This window comes from Astyanax mexicanus, chromosome 7 (genome assembly GCF_023375975.1).
Source record: "Astyanax mexicanus isolate ESR-SI-001 chromosome 7, AstMex3_surface, whole genome shotgun sequence".
NCBI classification, from domain to species: Eukaryota; Metazoa; Chordata; class Actinopteri; order Characiformes; family Acestrorhamphidae; genus Astyanax; species Astyanax mexicanus.
The window spans coordinates 34,947,664-34,964,726 of record NC_064414.1 but is presented as its reverse complement, the minus strand read 5'-3'; the positions used below and the strand labels follow the sequence as shown (position 1 = coordinate 34,964,726).

Genomic DNA, 17,063 nt, shown 5'->3' with positions numbered 1-17,063 from the left:
ATGTGTGTGTGCGCATATGTGTGTGTATGTGTGAGGGAGTGCACAGCCATACATATGTGTTTGCTATTTGCACCAACACCCTCTCATGAGGTCATTCCTAGAAGCCTGTCAGTCTAGAACAAAAGGCATAGTACAGCAGCACTCTACTGTGAGTGAATGAGAGAGTCAGAGAGAGGGAGGAAGGGAGGAAGGGAGAGAGGGAGAAGGCCCGTGAAGTGGCTGTCTGTGGTATTTGGAGTGCAGTGGCTACAGAAAATACTCTCCATGCTGTACTGTACTCTCACTGGCCCTGGGAGACTCTGTGCTTGGTAAGTACTGATCTGATCTGCTGTACTCTAGTACTGAAATTTAAAGTTTAAATTTCTCTTCCTTGATGAAGCTCTAATGTTTCAGCACACACAGAAGCTGAAACACTATGTTGGCATGCTAAGTACTGTTAATTACAGCCTGTATGTGCTGACCTCAACAGATGGAAGGTGGGAGGTACTGTATGTTAAGGAAAAGTGGGAGGGAGATAACGTGTAGGAGCATGATTAAACGTGTCACAAAGAAGCTTTGCATCTCTATTCCTCTCTCTTTCTATCTTCCTTCTCTCTCTCATTCCTATTTTAAAACAACTAATTACTATGCACAGTCTGATCACCCCGTTTAGTACGTGTTGACAGTTAAATGCCTCTGTCATCACGGAAAGTACTGTTTAGTATGCTGTGGGACTGATTAATTTGCATGGAAATCTAGTCATCATCCGTACAGCTCTCTCTCCACTCTCTCCATTACGCCTAGATATATAAATATATATATATAATCCCATGCTCACTGGCTCCGAGTGGGATCTGCACACACTTGCCAGTCGCCATAACAATAATAGGCGGGCGTTCTCCTCAATGTGGTCAGCAGGCTTCACTACTTGCAGTCTGAAATCCATATTTCTTACACTGTTTGACATGTAGGTAGCCTGTTGTGTATTAGATGAGCTCTTCAAGACAGAACATTTTTCTGTTCTCAAAGTTTCCTTGACTCTAAGAAAGACTGGTCTTGATTAAAGCAATATATCATAGCTGTTGTGAAGAAAAATGTCTTTAATAACCTTAATAATAATTTAAATAGTAGCTTTAATAATACTTTATTAACTTTACGTGGGACAGAAATACATTTATAAGCCTTTGTTTCAGTTTTATAAAATTTGATATTGCTTTATTTGTCTTTATTTTGTCAAGTTACATTTAAGGTCATTAAAAGTAATTCTCTAGCATATAACTCTATCCCTGACCTAAACATTACATTACTTTAAATCTGAACTGTGTAATGCTACTTTATGATAAAATAATGTGTAATTATTACTGTTTTATTGGATTTAACGCAAAACATTTTGAGTTTAAATGACAGTGCTAAAAATGAGACAGCTTTTGAGAACAGTTGTTAAAATCTGCCTTTTCTGGTATAAAATATTGCAATATCAAATATCCCCTGTCGTGAAAATGCTTTCAAATATTGTGATATGACATGTTTACCTTATGACCCAGCCCTGTTTGTAACTAGCAAAAGTGTTAGGTTAAGTTTAGGGTTAGGATTAGCTGTAGTGTTGCATGCAACAAAGAATCATTTATATTTAACATAGAGTTGAATTGCATATAATGCATATTAAGTTTAATGTTAGCAGAATATTCAATATGCACCATTTAAGGAAGTGTTACCAAAGATTTAATTCCAAGACATTTTGGAGCATTTCTATTGGCCCATTCATTATAAAGCTTTGCCTCAATGTAAAAACAGATATTAATTATGTCCAACAGTGGAAAAAAAAACAGTGATGAAATAATACTATCTATATAGGCTTATACATTCAGAACACTATAAACATTTATATAAACATTATAAACTGAGTCATTTTAGGTCATATTAGTGCTTTTTTGCCCTAAAAAAGGCCTTTGTAGTGGTAGTACTTAAACAATACTGTTCTATATCAAGTGTCATCAGACTTATTATATGATTTTGAGAACTTCTTATTTATAAACTCGGAAAGTTGGGAAAGTTGGAAAAGTAAGTATAGGAGTGTGTTAGCCATGTGCTTTTGTAATTAGCTATAACAACTGCTGTTAAACACTTTACACAACCTTATTTTGTAGAATAATCGTGTCTCATAAATTGGTCCTAATTGTTTCAATCTGACAAAAACCTGAATCTGAAATAAAGGTCCATCTGGTAGCTTAAGATCCACTGTGTAGACATATTATACATTTTACATTATGATTGATCATAAGCAAAGCAATGCATCCTCTCAGAATGTTTTGTTTGTGAATCAAGAGCTAGATAAGCAGCTAAACACATTTCTATCCTGTTCTATTCTACCCATTGAAAGTGTGTGGTGTACCTATTTAACCTCAAAGCATGCTCAAGGTGGTTACTAAGCAAGCTGTTGTAGATACATATCTCGGAGAAATGTGAGACTGACCGAAAAACCAGATTGGGTAGCTTAGCAACAGTTGCTGTGGGAACTGTACAGTAATTATCCAATGTGCTATTGGGGATAAAATTGCAGTACATGCTGTTTGTTTCCTGCAATCATTGTGCTATAGAAAGCAGAAGCAGCGTCTATAATACTGTATATACTATACAAAATATGGGCTATTTGTTTTAGCAGTGGGCCTCTGGCTGACTTGAACACTAAGCGAAGAGAATCTGAGAATCAGAACCGCCATCAGAACCTTTGGCACTTAAATCCAAACACGCTGCGCCACAATTAGCCGATAACATCAGTGCAACATCAGGTACTCTGGCTAATAGAAACTACTAGAAACAGCTTCTGGAGGAGTGTGTGAAAAAAAGAAAGAAAGAAAAAAAGACATGCGACAGTTGCATTATTGTTGTTTTAATAGCTGCGTAAATGCTGGCTCACTCAGCTAATTTTATTTATTGCAGTCTGTTTGCTATTAAACACACTGTCTAGGGCTTAAGGCCCATTTCTCAGGATACAGCTGTTCCCTGGAGATTAGGGTGTGGAAGCGTGCATGCTTGTGGGAGAGCATTTGTATGTGAGAGTATGTGTGTGAGTATGTGTGTGTGTGAGTGTGTGTGTGTCTATGCCATAGAAAGAAAGAACACTGTGTAACTTTGCCTCTTGCCTTCTCTTTCTCAAGATTCCTTTCTTTCTGCTTCCCTTAGAGCAGCACAGACATTCAGACAGACATCCTGATGAACCTCACGGCAGACAGTAGCAAAATAATGAAATGCTTTTCATCGTTCAGAGAGGATTATGCCGCGGATGAGGCTGTTACGTGTTGATTACAGGATGCTGCATGTGTGGCTGACAGGCCAGTGCTGTGCTATGTGCAGTTGCTGAGGGAGTGTGGAGGTGTGGAGTCTGGCTCCAGTGAGTGAGGTATATTTTTAGAGTCCGTCAGGAGGCAGGCCCCTACCACGAGCAGCTGGAGGCCCGTCTGTCCGATTAGAGCGCTTCTCTGATAACACCCACTTGGGCTTTTGCCAGCTTCCTCTGCCCAATACCAATCATGATGGATGACAAAAATAGTGGTGTTGTACGGTTTGTTCGGCATAGATACAATACAACTGCATGCTTAATGGGTTTGGCTTCTAGACTGAATAAAAAAGCCATTTTTCTTTAAAGAAAAATGTTGTTCATAGTGAGTTTTTAGGCTTTGTTTGGGGTGGGCGATATGACAGTATTATGAAGTATAAATGGTGTTATTGCTATACACAACTTCCTTTTAGGAGCATGTTATGGATATCATCAGTGCTAAACTCTAAACAGCTACACATTTCATTACAGCGAGAGTATTTAGTCCAGTTAAATTGGATGAAGTGCAACAGAATTTGAAACAACTACACATTTCATTACAGAGAGTGTAATTAGTCCAGTTATTGGATGAAGTGCAACTAAATTTGAGTTAAAGTCACTGTACTGAGTATGGATTAAATGGATTACAAAGTAATTATTCAACATTAGGGTTGAATACTTACATACAGCTCTGGAAAAAAATTAAGAAACCACTTCATTTTCTGAATCTGTTTCTCTGATTTTACTATTTATAGGTAATTTTTTTAATGAGCATTGTTTATATATATATATATATATATATATATATATATATATATATATATATATATATATATATATATATATATATATATATAAACTACGGACAACATTTCTCCCAAATTCCAAATAGAAATATTAGAGCATTCATTTGCAGAGAAAACAAGTTCATATTAATAAAGTTTTAAGAGTTCAGAATCAATATTTGGTGGAATAACCCTGTTTTTTAGTCACGGTTTTCATGCATCTTGGCATGTTCTCCTCCACCAGTCTTAAACACTGCTTTTGGATAACTTTATGCCACTCCTGGTGCAACAATTCAATCAGTTCAGCTTGGTTTGATGGCTTGTGATCATCCATCTTTCTCTTGATTATATTCCAAAGGTTTTCAATTTGGTAAAATCAAAGAAACTCAACATTTTTAAGTGGTCTCTTATTTTTTTCCATAGCTATATATTTATATATAATATACAATATACCATTTTGCCCAGCCCTAGGCATTGTTTTGGTTTGTGTAATGGGTGTGTGTAGGAATGGGTTAACAATATGCACTGCTTTCTAATGATTTCTGTTTAACACACTGTCTGACCATGTACCAGCATTAAAGCTGGTTGGAGTGTAAAAAATATGTTATAGTTTACATTACAAGATTCATAGAAAATATTTGTGTTGTGTTAAAAAAGCTCAGGTGCTAGATACATGTGGATGTTCTGTCTCTTCCTGTTCATATTCTGCTGTCCTAATTGGATGGGAAAAAAAACCTTTTCTTTTAAGTCCGGTTTAATGTAAAATAATGCAAATATTGTCTTGCTTACAGTATCACAACAAACCATAGTATGTATTAAATCAGAAACCCTGGATTCTAATGTATATTGTGTCACAGTTTTTTGGCAGTACAACCCTAGAATCCAGTAGTGGTTGTTGTAGTAGTGTAGTGGATAACAACACTGTCTTCCCTGTGATAGACATACTGTGGGTTTCATTCCCCGATCAGGCAAGCTCACCACTCTACACCCTACACTCTACATTAGACTCTGTTGTAAGACACTTGGTGCTACATTCACCCACCTGTGTTGTAAGATTCAGATTGTGAGTCTCTTTGTATAAGAGCATCCGTGCAAAAGTGCTGTGTCAGTGTCTGTTCTAAAGAGAAAGATGAGTTAATGCATGGGCAGTACACTCCAGTGCACATAAAAAATTCCAAAATCATTGCTGAAGTTTTGATAGACCTTAATCCAGTGTACCCATGCATCAGCCACTCGGAGGGATTGACGATTAATCTCACAGATTGTTGTTGTAGCAAAACCAGTTAAGAGTGAAATGTCCTCTATGTTGCTGCATGTTTTTAGAAATAACAGCACCCTACACTTCTATTACATAATGATAATAGTTCTAAAGTGAGCTATATCTTATGTAGTAAAGTTGCCCTCCTCACCCCTCCATGTATGTGTGTTGTGCAGATCTCCGGAGAAAGAAGCAGCTGAAGAGAGTGAACCTAGCCCCACTTTCCCACCACCCCCAGAGGAAGACTTCCTCTTCCCTCCACCCCCTGATCACCTGCTCCACGACAGCTCAGAGTTCCCCACCCCACCTCCCACACCCCCAGAGAGGGCTCCCTCTGAGCCTGAGCTCGTGCCTGAGGCCGAGCTTGAATCCAAGCCTGAGCCGGAGCCTCAGTGTCGGCCTGAGCCTGAGCCTGAACCTGTACCTGTAGTCAAGCCTGAACCCAAGCCTGAGATCCAGCCGAAGTGGTGTGAGTCTGAACCTGATCCTGAACCCAAGCCTGTACTAAAGCCTGAATCCAAGTCTGAACCCAAGCCTGAGATCCAGCCTAACCGTGAGCCTGAACCTGAACTTGAGCCCAAGCCTGTACTAAATCCTGAGATCCAATCTAACCGTGAGCCTAAACCTGATCCTGAACCCAAGCCTGAACCCAAGTGTGAGCCTGAACCCGATCCTGAACCAAAGCCTGAGCTCAAACCTGAACTTGAGCCCAAGGCTGAAGCTGTTCCTCCATCTAACAACTCACCTCAGACCCAGTCTGTTCCCCACAACCACCTCAAGCCTGAACAGCTCCAAGCTCCTCCAGCAAGGTATGACGTTTTTCTTTCTTTCACACTGTGGTGTTTTATCATTGCACAGATGATCTTATAACATTGTGAGTGTAATGATTTTAAAGTTTGCTTGTAATGTTAAAAGTTTCCTGTTCACACATAGTAGAGAGCAGCTGTTTTCATGTACTATTTAATGGAAAAGGGGGACATATGGTGCTGATTTGTTTATCACTGAATATATTAGGAGGTTGCAGTTGTTTGTTTAGGAAAATGCTGCCTCAGGTTACTTGGCTTTGCTGTGGACAAAAAAAAAAAACGACTCTAGGTAAAAGAGGATTCTTGTTGGTGTGTGAAGGGAAAAATTGATCGTTGTGATAACACTGGCATCACAATGTGTGGATGATTTTGGCTAAATCTCATGTAGTATTTTGATCATTATAGAGTGAACTACATGAGGCATAAGACTACATTTGTTTTATGTAGTAGATTTCAGATTTAGAATTCATAATGGGCAGCATGGTGGCTAATTGGTTAGCTTATTTGACCCACAGCACTTGGGTTCAAGTCCCTATCTGGGTGGAGTTTTAATGTTCTACCCATGTTCTTGTGGGTTTCCTCCAGAGACTCAGTTTTCCTCCTACAGTCCAAAAACATGGAGATCCTTTCAATTGGATGCTCTAAATCAAGGGTCAGATGTGGCCTGCAAGCATGAAACATCTGGCCCATGAGTTTTTTGAGCTATAATCAACGACAATGAGAAAAATAAAATACAATAAAATAAAATGCTTCTCTGGCAAGCTTTTGTTTATATTACTCCCCTGACTGTCTGTCGCACTCTGCATGACTTTAGTTTCTGCCCACTCTTGTTTTTCCGCCCGTTTTTTGGGCTCTCTATCTCCCTATAAGGGCGTATTTTTTAGCTGTGTCTTAATTCGCCAGCCGGGGCAGCGGAAGTGTGTTGGACTATGACCCTGATGACACGGGATCGATCCCGTGTGAGGAGAGGTGTGTTTATTTATTTATTTTTTCCTTTCTTCTTGTATTTTTGCTTTGAGATCAACTGTTCTGCAATTGGGTTCAACAACCCTCTGGGCTGGAGAGCTACTAGTCTATAGCACTCCATCCTATTACACTTAATTTTCCAAAACAGATTTTTTTTTGTTGTGGCCCGACACGGTATGGCTTAGATAATACCAAACTTAATTGCCGACCCCTGCTCTAAATTGTCCTGGTATGTGTGTGAGTGGGTGTAAGTATGAATATGTTTGTGACTGTATGCCCATATATGGATTGGCGTGGATTGGTAATGGATTGGTGCTGGGTCAACTTCTTTGGTACCTGATGGATGCTTTGTGTGATTGGCTGCTCATGTTTTTCACATGTGTGTGTAAATAAAGTGTAATTGATTGAGTGTAAAATGTGATTGTGAAGTGTCCTTCTATGTATAGAAAGTATAACTTAATTCATTTATTCATTTATTTATTTATTTATTTATTTTATTTTGTGACTTTTACAGTACAGTATATATAAAAAAAGAAGAAAAATATTTTGAACTTTTGCATATGTTTGGATGTACATGAGAAATACATACAGCTCTCCAGTCAGAAATGCCACTTTCCCTTTTGGTTACACTGCTTTATATTACATAGGATCTCTGAAACTGCTGGTATTGGTTTTAAAGTTTGCTTGTATTGGTAAGTTCCTATTTACCACAAAATGTTCATTTTAGTGGGCAGCTGGTGTTTTTTATATGCTATTAAAAGGGACAAAAAAAGGTACAAGGTTACCTATTGACTGTGATGGTGCTGATTTGTTTATCACAAAATTGAATGTGAGGTTACAGCTGTCTGTTTAGGAAAATGAAGCCTCTGCTCAGTTAGTTTCACTGTGGACAAAAAAACGACTATAGGAATAAGGGGCTTGGTTGTTGCAAAGAGGAATTTGGCGAGCTGAAAAATGTGAAGCTATAAAATTGACCACCCATGTGCTTTCCTTGCCCATAACAAAGAACAGTGCTGAGTCACTGCTAATGTTCTTGCTGTTCTATGTCTCTAACTGCCTACCTTAACCAACACAGCACTCTCATCTCTCATAGGTGCTACTGCTTTGTTCTCTTTGTGAGTCACAGACTCATTAATATCACCACAGACATCCTTCGTTTTGCAGCTGTGAGATTTTTCCTTAGTGATGAGTAATAATAGTAGACGGAAGGCTCTGAAAGCTTAGCGCTGTGTGCTTAGCTCCTCACTGCTACCTCAGCATGCTGATGTTAGTCATTCTCGTAAAAATGACAGCACGCGGGATTTCATCTGGCAGCGAGATTAATGGGCTGCCGGTGAGCCAGAGAATTTCTTATGCACGTTATGAATTTCACAGGATACACGCAGGCAGCAGAAAAATGGTGCAATAGCTCTATAGCGGTATGTTTTCTATTGCGGTTTTGTATAGTTATATTCTTGTACATTTTGACATATTGTGTTCTTTATATGCAGCTGTTAGCAGCACAGTCATAACCAGAATTGCCAGGTCCAGCAAAAAATATATATATTTTTTAATGTCTGTCTGAAACACACGCTTCAGAAGCTTAAACAAGCCCAAAATCTAAAGTTGTCAAAGACGTTTGACGCAGACATACTATTATTGGCAAATAAACTATTTACTATGAGTGCACAATGCATATAATGTTTCATTATATTTTGTTTATGGCATATTACGCCACATCTGTGCCATTTCTCTCCCCAGGAAATACATATATAAACGGGCACAAAATAACTTAAAAATACATTTTATTATTAAGCATAGCATCTTGTACATTGACTGAATTGCAAAAGTATAATATATAATTAAAAATATATAATAAAAACTACTTAGAACACTGAAAAAATAGCATTTGTTACCTGTCCCCAATCTAACTATCGACTTTACCATGAAATATTATTACTATTATAAATCCAGATGTAATTTTTTGCATTTTGGATTTTTTGCAAATCCCTTCTATGCTTTAAAAAATATTTTTTTCATAATAAATCCATAATAATTAAGTTTAAATACACATTTAGTTGTGTCCCTGGGTTTTACTAATTTCTGTTACTGTAAAACACATTACCCCATCTGAAAAATGTGACATCAGTGACATCAGTTGGTTCTTCTGATCGTTTGTTTTTCTGTAAATTTGATCTTATTGTAACTATAACTGAGGAGGTCAATCTCAATGCTCTTTCTTGTTACCTTAATTATATACCTTAATTATTCTTAGACCTTATTTGTTTATTTTTAACATATACATTTTGGGAAACTAACTAGAATGTACTCAGTGTCCTCATGCTATTAGCTATTTTCATGTTTGGCTAATACTATGCTAAAAACTCATTCATGTTGCTTTTTGAGTAACAGGAATGAAAGTATCATTCCTGTTACTCAAAAAGCAACAGGAGTGAGTGCCAGTAACAGGAATGAGGGACAGTAACAGGAGTGATTTACTTTAGAACTTTAGAAAGTCAAATGAATTGGTGGACTTGCTTTTAAACATGCTTTTTAAATGTCACATGTGTTTGGTACCCATCCTCAGATTAGAAAACTTAAAAATTAAGTAAACATGCCTGAGTTTGACCACTACATGTACCAGTACTATAACTATCTACCTCAGTAACTGCTGTGATTATATATGTCCTATATGTTACAGTAAGTTACACATCTCTGCACCTTATCCTCACTAAACACTCTATTATAACGTATCGGTACTGCACTGTCCTGTCTTTAAATTGTCTCGTCTTTTGCATTTATTGTATTTATTGTTATTTAGTGTTATAATTTTCGTCACTCCTGCACTTTATGTTGTCTATTGCTTGTTGTGCTATGTTGCACCATGGTTCCGGAGGAACGAAATTTCATTACACTGTGTACTGTACTCTGCACTCAGATGTAATGACAATAAAAGCCTCTTGACTTGATTTGACTTGAATAGTTAAATATGTGTTATTAGATTGAAAGGTGAAAAATTATAAAAAAAAAGTTTCATTTGGAAGAGTTACAACAAGCAAATGGCACCCATTCAGTGGAATGGCCCTTATAAGGTTTATAGTATTGCTATTCGGTAAATTGTGCAAGTAACCCCAGAAACACACCTCTCAAGCTTTGATTGTTCAGTTAAACAAGCCCAATTAGCTGGGAAAACCGCAAACCTGGCAACTCTGGACATACCCATACCCACAATTGTTGTATATTAGACACACCACATAATATACTGTACACCTACATACTATACTAAGCATTGATTCAATATATGAAGATTCATAAAACTTCTCATTTTACTGTGGACCCTTTGGCTGCTGTGTATAGTGCTCTTGTCACTGATGATCCAATGCCTTCCGTGTCCACGTGTTACGGGTATTTCTGAGGTATATTTGAACAATGATCTCACTCTGGCTGCTTCAGTAGTGGCTCTTTGTTTGGATAAGGGACAGGATGACTCAGCCTCATTTTACAGGCTGTGTGAGAAGCATGCAGTTCCCTTTCAGTGTAGGTAGGGGGCGTGAGTGTGCCTTTCATCATCACCACTGCCTGCCCGGGTTTGCCCACTGCTGCCCACTGCAGTATACAATTAGCAAGTGCAGGTAGAAGAAGATAGATCTAATGGTAAGGAACTGAAATACTTTTATTTATTATTATGTCTGTGGCTGCACAAAATATCCAGGTTTTGTTCAGTAACGACATTATAGAAAAAAGTCATTTTATTGTTTCATAATATTAGAACATAAAGAAGGAAACAAATGAATGTAATCATAAAATAAGATCAAGGGTGAAGCTTATTCCAGAGTTGGTTTAATAGTGTAATACATCTGTAGTATAGTATAATACATAAATCATTTAGTTGAAATATTATATAAAAGGCTTATAATACAGTAGTTTAAAAATGGAATATGAAATAAGCTTGGTCCTGAAGGTTTCAAGTACACGTTGCCTGGTGTGACTTGGGACCAACTGTCCCCGATCCATCATTCTGCCCAATAAAAAAATGATGCTCCAAATGGCTGCTGCATCCATTTCTGCCTGAATAGTCCATTAGGAGAATGAGGAAGGAGAAAAAGCGTCTCCGTCTGTCTGCTGAACCTTAGTAGCACCCCAAGGGCGTCCTCTTCTCCCTCATACTAATTTATCACTGCAGTATGCTATTCCATCTATAAATATGCAAACTCATCTTTTTCTCCCAGAGGCAAAGTAAGGCTCGTCCACATATATGTTGATATAAAAATTTAGGTTTTTGTCTGCATTTTGCCTCCCGTCCACATGAAGGTGCATTAAAAAAACAGAGCTTTTCAAAAACTTCCAGAACAGAGCTTTATTTAAAAAATGCTGACGTCACAATTCATTCATGGTTTTAGCTAAATCTCAAAAACCTCTTAACTCCAGTACCAGTCAAAATTTTTTTACATAAATTCTCATCCAATTGTCAGGCTGCAGCATGAAGGAAGACATGGAGAGTGGATGTGCGAGTATTTATTGAAACTTGTATAATTAACTAACAACGAGACAAAAGAAAAACATAGAGAACATAAATAAGACGGGACCTGACTGACGGTAGGCTGTATTACCACGGACGAATTACACAGGAACAAGGAGGACTATTTATACACACAGAAAGGGACAGGAAACAGAGAACACCTGGGCCCGGGTAACAAAGGGGCGGAGCTACAAAAGAACAGATGAGTAACGGGGCGGAGACACAGGATAAACACAAGGCATGAGCAGAGGAGGGTAAATAAACACAAGGACAGACCAGAGAGACTCAAATGCACGACGAGAACGTGACACCAATGTTTTTCTTTTTTAATTTTTTTATTCAATTTTTACATTGTAGATTAATATTAAAGACATTAAATCCTTTACGGGACACATATGGAATTACGAAGTAGACTAAATAATTGTTTTTGTCCTCCAAAATACCCTCGTCTAAAGCCCTGAACTGAGATGTAGGTGATTTGGGTTCAGCACCTCCAGGAACTCCTTTAAACACTAATAAAGCTATTCCAGGTCCTCAAAGCTAAAGGTGGCTGCTTAGAAGAATCTAAAAGTATGAAACATATTCTGGTTTATTTTCACACTTTTTGCGTGTTTTTATCCTGTATAGCTTTAATACAGTCTTCAATATTACATTTACAATGGAAAAAAATCTAAAACGAAAGAAAACACATTGAATTAGAAGAAGTTTGTCCAAACTTTTGACTGGTACTGTACATGGCAAATTCAACACGAGTACATGTAAATATTCTATTACAAATACATAACGATCTGTTTAGATTTAGTATCTGTATTATTATGATTTGATACACTCCAAATGAATTAAAATGCATAATTTAAAATTTAACCTTCATGTTTTTTTCTTTTTGTAGTTTGTTGTAGTCTCCCTTTAAAAGATACTGGTACACAATATAGGCTTTTGTTTCTGTCTGGACTGTAACATTTTAAAAAATGGATTAGAGGGCGAGAGTATATCTTAAATATATATATATTGAAAATATATATTTTGAAATATATTTATATTTTTTGTATGCCAGTGTGCTTTACAAGCAAATCAAACCAATACACAAAAATCTTCTGTGTCAGTCTATAAGACAAATTAATCTGTTAAAAATGCTACTATATAAAACATGGCAGCCTTTAAAAAATGGCTTCCAATTGTCCTTTAAGTGATGCTATAGAACAATATTTCTTTTGTAAAGGAGCTGTGAATATGAAGAACCTTTAAAGTGGTAAAGTATCTTTACATATGCTTCTTAATGTTCTTCACACACAAATCACTTTTACACTTTTTTTCTGTGGCATTTCTCAAAGAGCCCTTTGTTGCTTCCTTATATTTTTGCCAATGTTTGCTTTGTGGAATATTCAGAAAGTCTGAAATAGATTCACAGTTTTGCACATAATGTGTTAAGCGGGTGCTTTATTACTGATACATCAAACTCCTTCTGGTTTTAATAAAAAACTGTAGCTGCAGTGTTGTGGATTACATCAGCTAATGGACCTAACCTTTTAAAGCATTTGGAAAAAGAAATTTGCCTCATATAAAACAACCATATTTCAGAAATATTGAGAGAGCATTGAAACCATATGTTGGCAGAGTGCTCCTTGATTCCTGCTGCACTTGTGCTGCAAACAAGAAGTGTTAAAATGTGATTTTTGCCAAATATGAGCATACATAACATTATCACATATTAACAGACAATATTTTACATTCAACAGAAATGTACCTGAAATACACTTCCTAAAATGTTTGGTATCATTTTAATTTTAGAGGGTTTATATCATAATTTGACATTACATATTCTGTAATAAAAAAAACATACAACTACATACAGCCCCTAGCCTGACCTAGATTCCATAAACCAAGGTTTATAAATCTTTCAGAAAACCTGCCGCTCATATCTTTCTTTGGCTGCATTGTTTGAAAATTTAATTGACCCATTTCCTGTCTGAAGTTAGGCTGCAGCTACAGCACACATTAAGACCCCCTGTTTCTCACTGCTTTGAGTTACTGTAAGCAGTTGCTATAGTAGATTATAGAATCAACATTGTTTGATTTCCAACGGCCTAATAGCTTTGTATAAGTGTTTTTCCAATTCTGCATTTATCACAATATCTTTACATAAGCATTTTCTAAGCTAATGGATACTGTTGATCATAAAATGAAGGAAACAGCACTTTACTGTTGTATATATTATACATCTATATGTATATTCCCATCATTGAGTAGATTAGCCTGTATCGCTCATGTTGGTTTGCTTGTTATTGGAAAAAAGTAGGTGAGACAGAAGGGGAAATCAGTGCCACGTCATCCTGCTTAGTTCATGCTGGCTCCCAGAGGAGATGCATCACCTACATACAGCTTTAAAGTGGCAGTTCTGTGAAATATCTCAGGCTGTTTTTCTCATCTTTCAGTGTTTTTTTTTATATATAAACAGAAGACATTTTCATGTTGCAGCCTCAGTTATGACTGCTTTTGTTTATTTTCATAGGTAACAATTTGCTATGGAGTGCAAGAAACCATATAAGACAATGAAGTGGTGTTCATTTCATTTACTTTTTCTGGTCTGTTTAACAAGCTTGGATCCACTCCAGTGATTACGCATGCAAATTAACATATTCCAGGAACATGGAATGGTTCATTTTATATTTAAAAGGAAAATTAAGATATCTTCTGTTCTATTGGTTTTCTTTTAGGTGCAGCAAACAGTAAGCTTTTTGTGTGCTCTCATAAGGTGGTGGGCTACTGCAACAATACGTGTAAAACATATATTGTATATTGTAGCTGTCCATTAAAAAAACTGCAACTTTACAGGCAAAAGATAAAAACCTTCCTTACTTTTAATAATAGTCAGTGTAAAAAGAGTTTATTTCAGATCATTTTGGAAAATTTCTATCTGTCTATTTTGCAAGATATCTTGACACAGTGTAAGAGACTTATGTAGTCAACTAAAAATAGACAAAAATGGAAAATGAAAGTTTTTCATTGGACAGTGACAATACGTCCCTGTACAACATCTATTGCAACATAGATGGCCAAAATAGAAGCTGCCTTCTTGTTTTCTCTTCCACAGTGGAGAAATATTGAAGCCAGAGCATTCGTAGTAGAGACGGGAGACAGAGCAGAATGATCAATCAAACCTGATCAATACTTTTAGGGAAAAGTCCTCCCCTTGTCTCTGTAATAGTGTAACGCATCAGAGGCAGGATGCAAATGCAAGACAGTCCTTTTATTTGTAGCCATTACAAGACAAAAACTAAGAACAAAAACAGAGACAAAGGAACAACACTGAGACTAAAAACAAAGACTAAAAAAACAAAACAAAGGACCAACAGGTCTATCAAACAAAGAAACAAACTAACTAAAGAAACCAAACCAGAAACTTACATAATAAAGCTGACAAAAACACATGGGGTAATTATACACCGGCACAGATAAGGGACACCTGTGGAAGTAACAAGGGGGTGGGGTTACAAATGAGAGAGGCGGGGGATAGGGAGGAGACAGAATAATAACAAAATAAAGCCATGTGCTTACAGAGCATATACACAATCTTACTGAACTTTACTTTCTTTAATTTACACTATATATTAAACTGTATGTAGACACTAAACAGCCCTTCTTATAAATACATTTAGCTACTTTATTTTGCACCCATTGCTAACACATAATGTGTGTGCCAATGCACATAAAAAGCTTGTCTTTTTACCTGAAGAGTAAAAAGTATAGCCAAAAGATTAGGACTTTCTCAAGCACATAAACATGACACTTTTGGCACCAAAAGTCTAATGCCTTATGTAGGCTAGTAGGGGTATAAATATAGAACTGTGTTTTCTGTGTTGATTGTGCTCCATAAAATATTGTGTACCACTTTAAAATAAGACTACCTTTATAAAGGGTTTATAAATGGTTTACAATTAGTTTATTAATGGTTACTAAGTTAGATTAGGTTTAAAATGCCTTAAAAATCATTAATAATCAGTTATAACACATACGTAGAAAGGGCAACAATATAGATGGCTGTGGGTTCACTATCTACGTATGTGTTATAACTGATTATTAATTTTTAAGGCATTTACAACCTAATTAATAAACTAATTCTAAACCATTTATAAAGGTAGTCTTATTTTAAAGTGGTACCCAATATAAGGTTGGTTTGGGTGTTGGGGTTGATGTGGGGTAGTGATTATCCAACATCCCAATCTTTTTAATGATCTTGTTTCTGAATGCAATCAAGTCTTCATAGCAATGCTTCAAAAATCTAATAAATTAGAATAGTATCCCTGGACACTAGTGACATTTACTCCAACAAAAACAGAATAAACTCTTTTTAATGGCCTTCAGAGGAAACAGTATATGAGCAGGTTTCCCAATGCTTCTCCATGTAGTGTTTTTGACAGAACTATTATATACCATGGATATATTGTTAAATAGAGTCTTTTGCACTATGTGATCTTCAGGCAACTCAAGCTTATCAATCAATTGCCTAAATTGATTACTGTTCTGTATTTGTGCAGATTTTAAATGGCTGATTAAACTTTCATGTGGGCCACGGAACATTATGTGCTGGGTTAAGTGAGCTGCATGTTGCAAAAGGTTAGGAACCCCTGCACCCTTCTTTCAGTTCAGGTTAAAATGAGAATGATTCTTTGAATTTAGGTTGATGACCTCATGCCTAAACACTTCTCACCAGAGCAAGTGAAGACTCTCCAGCCATGAAATGGAATAGGTAGAGCTGAGCTTGTGTGAAAATTCTTTGTCCTGTTTTTTTTTCAATGGAACAATAGATTTATAATCCTCATGTTTCAGACCCCCCCACGGTTGTCCCAGTTTCCCACAGCCACCTCTGCTTCACACTGTAAATCAATATGGATCGGACCTGTGAGAGCTGCTGCGTCTGCCCTGTAGGCTGATAGATATACAGTGTCCTTTCTTTACCATCTCATACTTTCCATTTACCTTCTTGCTTATAGTTCTCAGTTGGTGCTGGGTGATTGCTAGGGCCTCTGTTTGTAATGTCCGTTTGGTGTGAGTGCAAGTTAATCAAATCTGTGATGCAGCCTGTCTCCTCTGGTTCCTCTGGGACTGACAAAATTAATTTGGTGATGGCTGTTAGTTGATCAGTGTGCTAACTCCCTCTCTCTCTCTCATCTGATGCAGCAGGTTCGCCTTTCATGTGTTGTCCTGGACGAGGAGAAGAATTTCAAACCTTTGAAAGGGTAGAAAGGCAGTGCCTGTTCTGTGTATTGGTAATTCATTGTTGCGCTGCTGGAAATCCAGTCTGGAAGTGGCGCTGCCTTTAGGATTTATTGATTTTGGCATTAGTGTGTTGTTTATGTTGGCAGTTGATTAAGTTTTAGAATTAAAGCGACAGTCTGTAAGTTTTAGGGATTTAAAGATCTCTCTGGTGAGAATGTGTAGTTGCACCAAGCATGTG

At 37.0% G+C, this 17,063-nt stretch overlaps 1 protein-coding gene across 13 annotated transcripts in view; it reads left to right on the top strand.

Annotated features, from left to right (window-relative positions):
• The window catches only part of tacc2 (transforming, acidic coiled-coil containing protein 2), an 83,291-nt gene that overhangs the window by 11,177 nt on the left and 55,051 nt on the right, over positions 1-17,063 (top strand). For 12 of the 13 annotated variants that reach the window (XM_049481826.1, XM_049481825.1, XM_022684725.2 and 9 more), the window contains exon 3: positions 5,515-6,147. The exons of the other annotated variant lie outside the window; for it this stretch is intronic. In XM_049481826.1, coding sequence (XP_049337783.1) covers positions 5,515-6,147 — 633 coding nt within the window. The remainder of the gene's footprint in view (positions 1-5,514; positions 6,148-17,063) is intronic. 13 annotated transcript variants of the gene reach the window in all.